This window comes from Palaemon carinicauda, chromosome 11, assembly GCF_036898095.1.
Source record: "Palaemon carinicauda isolate YSFRI2023 chromosome 11, ASM3689809v2, whole genome shotgun sequence".
Lineage (NCBI taxonomy): Eukaryota > Metazoa > Arthropoda > Malacostraca > Decapoda > Palaemonidae > Palaemon > Palaemon carinicauda.
Window position 1 is genome coordinate 896,345 of NC_090735.1, and position 14,298 is coordinate 910,642.

A 14,298-nucleotide genomic window follows, 5' to 3' on the forward strand; every position below is an offset into this window, starting at 1 on the left:
TAGTTGGGGATCCTCTTGTTTAGACTGGAGGCGAAAAGGTCTATTACTGGTCTGCCCCACAACTTCCAGAGGCTCCGGCAGACATGCGGGTTGAGAGTCCACTCTGTAGGAAGGACCTGTCCCCTCCTGCTGAGCATGTCTGCCCTGATGTTTCTCTGCCCTTGAACAAACCTTGTCAACAGCTGGGTCTCGTTCTCGTTCGCCCAGAGGAGAAGCTCTCTCGCAGTTGAGAACAGGGAGAGGGAGTGAGTTCCCCCTTGCTTCCTTATGTACGCGAGAGCTGTGGTGTTGTCGGAATTGATCTCCACAGTCTTTCCCGAGACCGAGGTTTTGAAGGCCTTGAGGCCTAACAAAATGGCCATCAATTCCTTCCTGTTGATATGCCAACTGACCTGACTCCCTTCCCAAATACCTGAGACCTCTTTGTTCTCTAGTGTTGCTCCCCAGCCTGACTCGGACGCGTCTGAGAATAACACTAGGTCGGGGTTCTTCTTGAACAAGGAGATCCCTTTTCCCAACAGAGCTGGGTCCAGCCACCACATTAAAAGATCCTTGATCTCTGTCGGAATGGGAAAAGAAAAAGTGTCCTCCTGGATCTTTCTGTTCCAAACCTTTGCGAGGAAGTGTTGCAGAGGCCTTAGGTGCAGTCTCCCCAAAGGGACAAACTGCTCCGGGGAGGACAGAGTTTCCAGCAGACTCATCCACTCCTTCGCTGAGCATTCCTGCTTCCTCAAAAAGTCTTTGACTTTGTCCAGGCACCTGGTCTGCCTCTCCTGGAAGGGAGAAGCCTGAAAAAGAACTGAATTCAGAACTATCCCCAAATAGAGAATAGTCTGATTCGGCTCGGTCTGAGACTTCCCCCAGTTGACGATGAGTCCCAGGTCCTGAGAGATCGTATAAGTTTTCATTAGGTCCTCCAGACATTTCTCTTTCGACTGTGACCAGATCAGCCAGTCGTCTAGATAGAAGGAGACCCTTATCCCCTCCTGGTGTAACCAGCCTGCCACATTCGCCATAAGTCTGGTGAAGACTTGGGGAGCTGTGCTGAGACTGAAGCAAAGAGCCCTGAACTGGAAGCACTTGTCCTGGAACACAAACCTCAGATATCTCCTCGAAGACGGATGAATGGGGACGTGAAAATAAGCGTCCTGCAGGTCGAGAGAAACCATCCAGTCTCTCAGACGAACTGCAGCCAGCACTGACTGAGTCGTCTCCATGGAGAACTTTGTTTTCTCCACGAAGGCATTCAGAGAGCTGACATCTAGGACTGGTCTCCATCCACCCGAGTTCTTGGGAACCAGAAACAGGCGATTGTAAAAGCCTGGTGAGGCGAGGTCTTGAACAGGCTCTATTGCTCCTTTGACCAACATCTGGTCGACTAGCTCCAGAAGAGCCTCTCGTTTCCCCGCGTCGGTGTACTGAGCCACTAAGGCCAGGGGAGAGTCTGAGAGAGGTGGTTTCTTTATAAAGGGGATCTTGTAACCTTCCTTGACGACTGAGAGGGACCAGGTGTTCGCCCCTCTCCTTTCCCAAGACTGCCAAAAACGAGACAGTCTTGGCCCTACTGGTGTCTGGAGGACTTCCATCTCATTTTTTGGACCGGGGCCTAAATGCACCCCTGCTGGTCCTTGGCCCTGACTCTTGTCTTCTCCCCCTAAAATCCGCTCTCGAGGAGATCCTGCCCCAAAAAGGCTGTTGAAACTTCTTCTCCTCCTTCAGAGGAGCAGGAGCAACAGGTAAGGTCTTTCTAGCCGACCGAGACAAAAGGTCCTGAGTAGCCTTCTGAGCCAGAGAAAGGGAGATATCTCTGACCAGAGCTTCAGGAAAAAGATGACGAGAAAAAGGGGCGTAAAGCAGCTCCGACTTCTGGGCAACAGTCCCAGATCTAGAGGTGAAGGAGCACAAAAGGGCCCTCTTCTTTAAGACCCCTGCTGAGGAAAGGGAAGCCAATTCATTAGCTCCATCCCTTAGAGCTTTGTCCATGCAGGGCATGATACTCGTCAGGTCCTTCGTGTCCTCCAGGAGTTCAGACTTCCTGGCCAGAGTCCCGAGAGACCAGTCCAGGAAGCTGAAAACCTCGAAAACCATGAAAATTCCCTTGACGAGGTGATCAAGCTCCGACATGGACCACATCACCTTGGCAGAGTTTAAAGCATGCCTTCTTGCAGAGTCCACAAGAGCCGAGAAGTCACCTTGGGAGGAGGAAGGCACTCCTAACCCCAAAGGTTCCCCTGTCTCATACCACATACCGGCCTTGGAAGCGAGCCGGGACGGTGGAAAAGAAAAGGTGGTCTTGACAGCTTGTCTCCGTTCCTTCATCCAATCATCCACTTTAGCGAGAGCTTTCCTGGCCGAAATTGAAAGTTTCATTTTGATGAAGGCCGAAGACTTAGTAGCTTTCTTCCTGGTAAATTGAGACTGAGGAGAACGAGGGGCCGAAGGTTGAAATTCCTCCCCATAAAGTTCCAAAAAAGAGTGAGAAAGAACCTTGTAATCGCTAGAAGTGTCGGCAGGTTTTTCTTCCTCTTCCGAAATATCTTCGAGGTCCTGCTCAACGATAACATCCCGAAGAGTTGGGCTGCCACCAGTCTGGCAGCGAGAGCTGTTTGAATCCTGGCGCTGAGCGCCGCTAACATCCAGTCGGCAAGAGGCGGTATCGTCACGATGACGAGCAGCGGTATCGTCACAATGACGAAAGGCAGTATCGTCACGATGACAAGAAACGGAAGCGTCCTGAAGATGCAGGCTGCCGTCGCCTTGAAAATGCAGACTGCATTCATCCTGTTTCCTCAGAAACGAGGCAGTAACGTCCAGGCGTTTCGAAAGGGAAACGGAATCGTCACGGCGCCGAGAACGAGAGGCAGTATCGTCCTGGCGGCGGGAGGGGGAGGAAGGAAATTCCTGGCAGCATGCCGATGAGGAGGGTGTACGTTGTCGTACGGCCGACGAAGTGCGCAGAGGTTTCTTGGGAGAGATACTAAAATCTCTCTTAGAAGAAGATCTCTTAACAGGCAAAGAGACGTCCTTACGTCTGACGGACTGAGAAGGGTGGCTGAAAGCTTTAACTAACGATGAAAGTTGTTCCTGCATAACAACCATGAAAGCTTTAGCAACCTCCGCTGGCTCTCGCGGTGCCGAAGACGGCAGTTGTCGTACGGGTTGACTGGGAGTGCTGGCAGAAGCAGCAGGGAGTCTAGCAGGATTAACTGGGCTAAGGACTCTCTGTTTCGCCCTTTTAACAGGAACATCGAAATCGTCTTCCGAAGGATCAGGGTCTCTGCTACTCGAACCGGGAGAGGGAGAACGAGACTGCATGTCCCGGTTCCACCCTCTCTTCATTGGTCTTGATTCGTAACGACAATTACGTCTGTGAGAACGATCAGGCGAAGACACAAACGTATCCGACACGCCTTTCCTACGGCGGTCAAGAGCAGCCTGGGAGATCGCAACAGGACTGTCTGAGGCGACGACTGACCGAGGATAAGCACCTCTCACCCCCTTTCGACGTACCTTCTCCCTTGGTCCTGGGAGCTTGGTAGAGGTCTAGACCTAGGGGTATGACAGATTCGATCAGTCGCCACCTCCACTGCACTTTCACAAGCACTAATTTCACCAACACCCTTACCTTTAAAGGCCTCCAACTGTGCTTTAATGGCCTCCAATTCAGCAGCTAATTTAGCATACCCAGGGTCATCCGTAGGCACAGGTCCTGTAGAAGGGGCAGGAGTCACTACATTTGGGGAAGGAATACCTTCCAAAGGGGTTACAAGCAAAGGGTCAATAGATAAATCCAAGCTAGGCTCACTAGCAGACTTTGACTTTGATTTAGCTCTTCTAACTCTATCAATCTCGAGTTTGCAGACATAGCGCTGCATAGCTAACCAATTATTATCACTTAAAACCTCGCATTCCTTGCACTTATTATCTAAGGCACATTCAAACCCCCTGCAACCCATACAGATAGTGTGAGGGTCAACCGAAAGTTTCAGCAATCTCACCTTGCAAATATCATTCGCACAAACACGATAATGAATTTTCTCACTCATGATAATAAAGGAAAAAAGAAGTCCAAAAAGGCGATGAAGGGAAAGCGATCCGAAAAACTCTGAAAGGCGGACCAACGATGTTGTCGATCCGGACGGCAGAGATAATCCGAGGAACAGAAAATGGGAATGATTCCAAGTACCACCCTGTAAGGGTTGTTAACCATCTAACCACACAACCACCACAAGGCGGTTGCCGCGATTTTCGATTAAATTCTGCCGCAGTCAGAGACTCAGCTATATATATATAAAACTGCCAGGTAAGTTCTATTCATAAAAATCTTCCCTCGACAGACTAGCAGAGGCTTGAGACCTAGGAGCTATACCCTGTTCCTCTAAACTTAGCACCGAATCAGGAACACCCTTCTACGAATATGGTCATAGGGTTTTGAGGTCCAGTTCTACAGAAGGGGTTTTCGAGTCTCTCCTCTCGGTGCTGAACTGAGAAAGCTGTAAGGAGATAAGATTCCTTCCTTGTATCCTAGCAGTAGTGCTACTTGGTCTACGGACTGAGGGTGGACTGCTCCTCCCAGACGATTCTGATGACTCCATAGGAATACGAGAAGTACCTGCTGGGGTATGATAGGCGGTGTTAGGGCCAGTCCAGAAACCGACTGCTGCACTGCCTTGACTAGGACTAAAATCCAGGAGGGTCCTTTGTAAAAGTAGGAGCGCCCGCTGAAGTACTGCGGGATTGAGTGTACTAGCGATCCCTTCCGATCTTACACAAGACATGGCAAGCAAGTCCTGATGTTTTATCAAGTTCGCTAGCAAGTATTGACTGCTCTAACTGGCCTTGATTTTAGTGCTGCCTTTGACCGTGTTAATCATGAGGCCCTTGTTTTCAAACTCAAACAGTTGGGAGTGGGTGGGTTGTTTCTTAGCATTATTATGTATTTTTTAAGTAATAGATCTCAAAGAGGAGTTGTTGATGGGCACCATAGTGAGTATAGGAATATGATAGCCGGTGTTCCACAGGGTAGTTTTCTTGGCCCATTACTTTTTATACTATATACACATGACATGTGGTTTGGCCTAGAAATCAAGCTTGTTGTATATGCAGATGATGCTACTATCTTTGTATCAATTACATCCCCTGAATGTAGATCTGGGGTTGGTGAATCCCTTAATAGAGATTTAGCTAAAATAAGTGCATGGTGCAAATTGTGGAGTATGAAGTTGAATCCTAACAAAACTCAAAGTATGATTTTAAGTAGGTCAAGGACGGTGGCTCCTCAACATCCGGATCTCAGCATTGATGATGTTTCTTTAAATTTGTATGACTTAAAATTTTAGGTGTGATTCTCGACAGCAAATTTACTCGAGAAACCCATTAGGTTTGTGTCTTCTTCAATTGCACAACAAATTGGCTTACTGAGAAAGCCTTTTAAGATTTCCAATGATCAATCTATTCTGAAGAAGTGTTTCAATTCTTTCATTCTACCTTGTTTTGAGTATTGTTCTCCTGTCTGGTCTTCAGCTGCTGATTCTCATCTTAATTTGTTGGACAGAAACTTACGGTCTATTAAATTTCTTATTCCTGATCTAGATATTAATCTTTGGCACCGTCGTTCAATTTGTTCATTATGCATGTTGCACAAGATTTTTCATAACTCTGACCATCCTTTACATTCAGATCTCCCTGGACAATTCTATCCTGTTCGTAATACTAGGTAGTCAGTTAATTCTAATAGCCAGGCCTTCTCCATCATGAGGCTCAATACTACACAGTATTCTAGAAGTTTTATTCCAGCTGTTACCAAGTTGGAGAATGATCAGTAGAACTTCAAAAGTTCAAAGTTGGAGCAAATGTTTTTATGTTGACCAGGCTGACATGAGTCTTTTTATAGTTTATATATGACATATCTGTTTTTGACATTAATAGTTTATATAGGACATATCTGTTTTTACTTTGTTACTGTTTTAGAATGATTTATTGTTAACTTGTTCTTGTCATTTATTTATTTCCTTATTTCCTTTCCTCACTGGGCTATTTTTCCCTATTGGAGCCCTTAGGTTTATAGCATCTTGCTTTTCCAACTAGGGTTGTAACTTGGCTAGTAATAATAATAATGGCAAGCACACTATAGAGTAATTGCAAACAAGCATGCCATCATAAACTACCCAAGCAGTCGAAGGTACAATATGGCTGTCCCTTTCGCTGCTGAAGCAAAGTGTGATGTGGAGCGTACTTGCACTACCTGTGGGTGATTTGGTGCTGCTGAAGCATAGTGCACTGGGAAGGATGAGCGTGATGGAAATTTGTTAAGAGTTTGCGAGCACGTCGACTCGTCAGCAAGAGGAGCTCGACCACCCACTTTGCTAGTGCTTAGTAGAAGGGCGAACAACACTGCGCAAGACACTCCCACGAGTGTCTTGCGCAGTGTTGCTCACCTTTCCACTAAGGGTGTGCACGGCCAAGTGCCGAAGCAACATAGAGCAAAGCACAATCACTTGCCAACGCTTTAGCAGGAGGATGGTGAGAAACCTTGCACATAACCGCAATAAGAGGCAAACACTCGTATGGTGACGACAGGTACAGCAGGTTATTTCTCATGAGAGGGACAAGCCCGAGGCGCAGGTCCTGATGGTCTTGGCCTCACAAAAGGCAGCACGTCGGCAGTGAAGGGCAGGGACTCTGAATAACCTTCATACACCATTGTCATCTTGCTCTTAAAAGCAATGCTCTGAAGAGCTGGAACGAGGCACAAAGCTGCGGAGGCTAAATTCCAGCTATACTGACAACATATGCATGGTAAAGAGCGAATGGTTTGTTATTCACGTAAGAACAAACAAAACTTCAAGCTAAAACCTGTTACAGTATCAAGGTTATCAAGAAGCTCAATGAACTTTTTCAAAATACTTAAAGCAACATGATATTTCATGCTATTGTAATCTTATACTGTACAGTATCCAAAAACCACACACACACACTTTAAAAAAAAAAGGCACAACTCTACATGCTGTACTGTAAAGTAATATATTCTACATAGTAATTTTGAAACATTCAATATGTCCCATGCAACTAGAACAAACAGTACTGGCTATTACTTATGAACTATTTTGTGTAGCCTACAAGCAGCTGGTTATTCAAAGGGTTAATCATTTCAGTTTTCGAACTACTCTCCTCAACATGCATCACAAGATAAGTACAATGGTGTAAGTCATACTTCACGTGTCCCTTAATCTAGGAAACAAATTACTGTTCATACACACTGCCTTCAATGCAAAAAAGGGAGATGCAAAGGACTGCAGAGGATCTTTGCCGTCCTTGTTGTTGAAAATCACTCTGTGAGTTGTGAGGTACAGACGACCAGTTTTATTCCCCCTCATCTCTGGAGGAAGAGCACCCCCAAATTCCATTGTGACATGATCACAGAAGAGAATAATTCTGAAATGAAAAGAAATGGTAATCAACACATGATAAAAAATAATAAATAATTAGTATGCTTAACACAGCACTACTAGAATAGTAAATCATTATCATCACTATTACTTGCTAAGCTACAACCCTAATTGACAAAACAGGATGCTATAAGCCCAGGGGCCCCAACAGGGAAAATACCCCAGTGAGGAAAGAAAACAAGGAAAAATAAAATATTTTAAGAATAGTAACTACATTAAAATAGATATTTCCTATATAAACTATGAAAACCTAACAAAACAACAGGAAGAAAGATAAGATGGAATAGTGTGCCCGAGTGTACCCTCAAGCAAGAGAACTACTAAAATTCCCCTATTACGAACAATAATAAATCAGAACTTTGAAAGTGCTCTGGCACTCTCTTCATAAAATAACTGGTTTGTTCATATAACACACAAAAACATCACAAAGTTTAAAGGTACTGAACTCCTTACAGTATATCGCACAGTATATGTATGGAGGGCTATTTACTCTTGGCAATGAATACAAAACTTCTCGACTACAAGGAGACCTGGCTGAGATATTAATCATAACTTGTTGGAGGGTAGTTTTTACCTAACTTCCACTATTTTGCAGGTAGGTAAAGAGGATATTAAGAAATAAAAGAAAAGTTGCACAAAACACTAACTCATTTCAAATGACTGGAGGAGGAAAGCTGCATTAAGCGGGGTTTACACGGGCGAGCAGCTCGTCGAGCCTGGCTCGACAACCGTGTTTGAATTGATGTTCGAGCGTGTAAACGGGGTATTTGGTTGTCGAGCGGCTCGATGAAAGTCAGGCTCAACTTGACTTTTGTGGGCGGAGCTACATTGTTTGACGAACGGTGTGAACGTGTGAACAGGTGTCGAGCTCGAGCATCAAACCTCGGTTGTTATTCAAACCTGCTAGAGGAAACATCATCAAAGAAATGAATAATGGCTGCCATTAATGAAAGTAAGAATGAGAAGGAAGTCGTACTTGATTTCATACATGCATATCGAGCTTATCCAGCTTTATGGAAAGTTAAATCAAAAGACTATTTCAATAAAGTAGCCAGAAACAAGGGAATGGCGAACACTCGGTCTTTCATGTGGAGTTATGGCCTTCCTCATAGTTGTATTTTCATAAGTAATGAAAGGGCTGACACGATTCAGTAGATCAATGTACGTGTCTTCATCCATACGCAAATAATTGCGCCAGTCATCTGGCTCTAATTTTAAAGCAACAAGCAAGTTGGTATATGAAAATTTCTCTCTTTTGATCTTTTTTTTTTCCTTCTTATTGCCACTGCTAAAGCAATGGCTATCAAATCGTCCTGGTCGAGAGGCATGTTGACGTTGTTTTAGCACGAGGCACACTGAGGCTCGATGTACTGTCTGAAAGCTCTTCCAGCCGTTCTACAAGTAGGTTCGACAACCGGGCTCGGTGAGCTGCTCGGCCGTGTAAACCCCGCTTTAGTTTAGACAGAATATACAGGAGCAGCACCAAACGACTAGTTTAAAAACTTTCAATTACGTATTGAAGGCAATATGCAGAAGTAAATATAATAAAAAATAAAAGCCTGAGGAGTAACAGACAATCGCCTCCAGGAATCTGTCTCTTGTATGTGAGAGCTCCTCTATGCAATCTCAAGCTGAAATGCACACGTACCCTTTGGGCAGAACACTACCTAATCTTAGAGCATACTCGCCACCTCGAGCAAACTTTCCTCTTGGTGCACGATCTTCAGGGTGGAATCCCAAGTCCTCAAGACAAATTAGTAGATTAACTGTGAAATTTTCGAATGAGGCAGGAGAGGAGCTAGAGGATGTTAGGGAGGATATGCAGATGTGCAGGGACGTTTACTCGCTCAATATCCATGATTCCCAAAGTCCTGGTCCGTCCTAACACCCTATTCCTTCTTCGGTAATGGTCGGACTGCAAAAAAAGTTGTTCCTTGAAAAGAAGCAAATACCACCCGAAGATTCCGACTTAAGTAACAGAGTAACGGCACCGTTGCAAAGGCCATGCCACATCCCTCAAGCTGAAGCTGAACCTGGAGTAATGTAAGTACAGCTATACTTTGAGAAAGTACCGCTAGAACGTTATTGGATCCTTTGATTGGCCAGACAGTGTTACATTGGATTCCTCTCTCTGGTTATAGATCATCATTTCTTTACTGACACATACATCAAATAGTCTGGCCTGTTCTTTACACATTCTCCTCTGTTCTCATACACCTGACAACACTGGATTACCAAACAATTCTTCTTCACTCAAGGGGTTAACTACTGCATTGAATTGTTCAGTCTCTATTTTCCTCTTGGCAAGTGTAGAAAAAACTGTGGTAAGCAGCTCTACTATGAGAAGGACACTTCAAAATCCAACCACTGTTCTCTAGTCTTGGGTAGTGCCATAGCCTCTGAACTGTGGTCATCCACTGTCTTGGGGTTGAGTTCTTTTGCTTGAAGGTACACTTGGGAATGCTTCTATCTTGCTTCTATTCATTTTTTTCATTTTATTTTTTTATTTCTTATAGTTTGTATGAAAGATCTCATCTAATAACATTACTGTTTTTAATATATTTTCTCATCGCTCATTACTTCTTTTGTAGATTACTTGTTTCCTTAACTCATTGGGCTATTTTCCTTGTTGGAGCCCTTGGGCTTATAGCATCCCTCTTTTCCTCGGTACAAGTGTAAACTTTCTTTACTTATGAAATATTTTTCCCATACAAAATATAATTGTGTTACCTTGCTAGGAGTGAAACGGGTTCAAATCAAACACGGTAAGCTAAGAATTGGCAGTCTATGGGGGTCAAGGGGTCATTAGCCACCCTTACCCACACCCGTTAGGTAAGGATACGGCTTTTATGTTAGGTTAGGTGGTGTTCTTGTATAGCGGTTTTGTAGAACAACTGACACAGGTTTTCAAATATGATTGTCACGACTTATTAACTACCGGTATGTGTAGTTGTGTAGTGGTTTTGTAGTATGGCGACCATGACTTACTAATGACTAGAAAATGGGAAGGAAATTCCCATTTTCTAGTCCTTTGGGAGGACCTGTCCATCATTATACAAAGACTCCAGAATCTTTTTTTTATCAAAATGTGTAACTTTGTTAAAAGTAATTTCAGACAGGAGTATAGGTAAATTTTTCTAAGAAAACCATATGATTTTTGGCATAAAATAAAAAGAAAATGCTATAATTATGGGTATTTTGAACATTTCTGATGGTTTAAACTGGCGACAAATGACCGTTTTTGAGCCCCCTAAAAACCATTATTTCACACAAAAACACCTATTATTTGGAGAACATGAGAAAAAGGGTATGTTTAACCCCCCCCCCCACCAAAAATGGCGTTTTGAACATTTATGATGGTTTAAACTGGCGGCAAATTACGTTTTTTGAGCTAATGGACTCCAAACTCCAGCCCCCCAAAAAACCACTATTTCACACAAACACCCCTACTACAGTATATGGAAAACACAAGAAAATGTGCATGTTTACGCCCTCCCCTCCCCCCACCCCAGGAAATGGCGTATTCATAGATGTTCGCCGCTATAGGAATCGATTCTCCAACCACCCTACAAAACACTTAAGTTCACATACTAGGATAGGGTTGCAATCGTCAGAAAATAGAGTAAAAATTGTCACCAATCGAATTTTTTAAGAGAAGTTTTACAGAATGAAATAATTAATTCACTAAATTTGTAAATGCTTGTCCCAACAATCTACACACTAGGACTACTCGGCGCATGAATGTCGAAAGCGTGCGGGAAAAATGGACAATAACTAACCCAAACTTCCCCCCATAACCTGACCTACAAGCCATGTCTTTACCTTCCTAATGACCTAACAGGGGGGCTAACGCCCCTTGCGACCCCCAACACTGTCGCTATCATACAAACACCACACACCCACCTAACCTACTAGTTACCTAGCCGGGGGCAAGGCCACGGACCCCCTTCATAGGTCTCTCTCTCCTACACAAAAAAAAGCGATAGGCAGCCCTCTAAATTATAACTTAACCACATCGTAATTATAAAAAAGTGTAAATGTTTATAAGATAGGCAGCACTCTAAATTATATCTTAACCACATTGTAATAATAAAAAAGTTACTCAGGATTACCTTAATATTCGTAGTCGCTAAAGTCCTCAATGCATCAAGCTGATCTATATGAGTAATAAACTTAACCACACCGATCAAAGAAAAACTATAGGGAACACGTCTGTCCATTACGGCGGTTAGCGATGGAAAGGCCGACCTCATGGTTCAGGTCAATCTTGGGTCACAAAGGGGGGGGGGGGGGATTTTTAAATCATGCGGCCAACAAAAGTAGGACTACAAGCACACAAAAACAAAAGGTTAGTTCAGGTGGATTGTTTGACACTGGCTTAATCTACCGAAACATCTTAATTAGATGTTGGCTAACCTAACCTTTGGTTGTATATATAACAAATTAGAGTTTGGCATAATTTCAGGATGTGTCCCAATGAACTTTAATCTTAACAAGGGGTTAAGAATGTAGACTGCTGGGATTAGTGAAAACATAATTCCAAACATCAATAAAAGTACAGGTTCCGCCACCAGCTGATAGGCGAACGGGTCGCCGCCCAACGGGTGTTATTATAGTCAGGCAGGAAGCAATGATTGGGGGAAATTTTATGACCGAGTAACTTGGCCATGGCTTCAGCAAAAGACTAATTATAACGACCTTTCCTCTACCTAACAATTCATGATAATTATTACAGCAGTATCAAATGCCACTGTAAAGGATGTGTCCCAGCCAACTACAAACTTAACAGAGGGGTAAGAATGTTTATTGATGGGACTGCATTAAATTGTAAAAATTAACGATTCTTGGCATGGGACGGCATGGGCTCTATCTATCAGGAAAGTTTGGAAACTAAGCAGGAACTACCCGTGCCATGGTGTGGATCAAAACAGGACTTTGAAAATTTTCAGAGGTGGGCGAAACATTTTTATTTTGACCAACCGCTTCAGATTAAATAGTGAAACCTAATGAGCTAATAATGAGTATATGGGATTTAGAATATGTGTAGCTCGTAGGGTTACCAGGCCTGTTGCTCACAAAGAAAACGAAGATATAGAAAACGAAGATCTACTTTTTTCGTGTTTGTCATCGCCCATACAGTATTTCATTGTATCTACAGGTGTTGGTAAATGAACCGACGCAAATATACACTTACCAATCTTCACTCCGCCGTGGCTTGTTATGCTCGCAATTAAACATTATTTTATTGATCCTCTGTTCTGACAAGCTGTACACGTTGAGCCACGCGAATTACCCGAGTTACCCAAGTAGGAGAATATTTTGGAGGACAAAATATCGGTGACCCAACCTAACTACACACTACCCCCAAAAGTAACCTGTCTATCTAGGATTTATTCAATTATGCAAGATCCAATATCACAACCGCTATAGAATAATTCATCAATAACCACTCAGGTTAATATGACCTCACAACCTTGCTACGGGTTATGAAAAAGACATGTTTAGTAGACCGTTTAGGCCACGCCCCTTCCATTCATATCGACCCTATATCTATCCTGCACACCAAAAAACAAAACCAAAACTCCTGAAGGAGACCATACCGAATAGGAAACCCTTATCTTTGACAATTAACTACGCCTACGACAACCCTATCCAGCAGAACAAACACAGTCTGGCATGTTCTATCTTCCAGCCAGTACACATTTAAGATGAAGAGCAAATGGAAATGTTCCATACCTTTCTCCAGAATAAATCAAGACTCCTTTTCCCGCGTGGGCGCCGTTGAGTGCCATTGCTTTCGCTGGAAGTTGTGGCAATTATGATCCGGAATGAAATCTCTTACGACGTCAATCCACTTATGACAGTCACTTTCTGCGTGAACCTCTGACAGTATTGCCAATGTGTTGTCTATTCAGAAACAATTTATTTTTATTATTCTTTTGCTCTTGATTCTATGGAGTATATTATTATTATTATTATTATTATTATTATTATTATTATTATTATTATTATTATTATTATTATTATTACAAGCTAAGTTACAACCTAGATGGGAAACCGGGATGCTATAAATTCAAGGGTTCCAACACAGAAAAATAGCCCAGTGAGGGAAGGAAACAAGTAAATAAAAAAGACTACAAGAGTTGTTTTCTTTAAATGTAGATTCTATACATCCTACTATCATCTACTGGGAAGTTTAAGTAAATTGCAACGTTATTTGTCTATTTTTGCATAGCAATTCTTTACAGTGAAAAACAGTGATTCGTAAGTTATGCCTAACTCATACTTTTCACTAATATAATTTGTGGAATATGTTTTCAGTATTACGTTAGACATAAATGTGTTTTAGAGAATGTTCTAAGAAATACGATGCAACAAGGAAAAATTGTATCTCCAGCTGGCAACAGTGTCATCTAATCCAATGACGTCATGAGGAATGATGATAATATTATGGTATTAGAAAAATTTCGCTGTATAAACAGTAAATACTTAAGTCACGTATAAATGATAAAATTCAAACCAACAATCCATTTATTTTTAATCGAAAGACAAAGAATTATAGACATTTTTCATTATTACTAATAAAAATCGGATGGCGATGTCAATATTTAGAATAATGTTTACATGATATACCCAAATTTCACATGCTGGACCAGAATAGAATGATAAAAACATGGAGATATAAATCAATGTCTCTGTGATTTAGAAGCTAATAGACATTTCTCGAAAGCTAAACGTGAAGTTCAAACTTCGTGTTCGGAGTGTTATATGAAGGCTGGTGGTCAGGTGCATAACACAACTCAGGCTATGAAACACATTACTAATTTTCCTATCAATTTCAAGTAAATGA

The 14,298-nt window shown here is 42.7% G+C and overlaps 1 protein-coding gene across 1 annotated transcript in view; it reads right to left on the bottom strand.

The window, feature by feature from the left end:
- Wbp2 (WW domain binding protein 2) overlaps nt 1-13,343 on the bottom strand; it is a 30,528-nt gene extending 17,185 nt beyond the window's left edge. Inside the window, exons 1-2 of the mRNA XM_068382860.1 lie at nt 13,185-13,343; nt 7,260-7,434 (exon numbers count right to left, since the gene is read on the bottom strand). Of these exons, the coding sequence (XP_068238961.1) occupies nt 7,260-7,434; nt 13,185-13,240 (231 nt within the window). The 5' untranslated portion in view covers nt 13,241-13,343. The remainder of the gene's footprint in view (nt 1-7,259; nt 7,435-13,184) is intronic.
- Nucleotides 13,344-14,298: the final 955 nt, after the last annotated feature.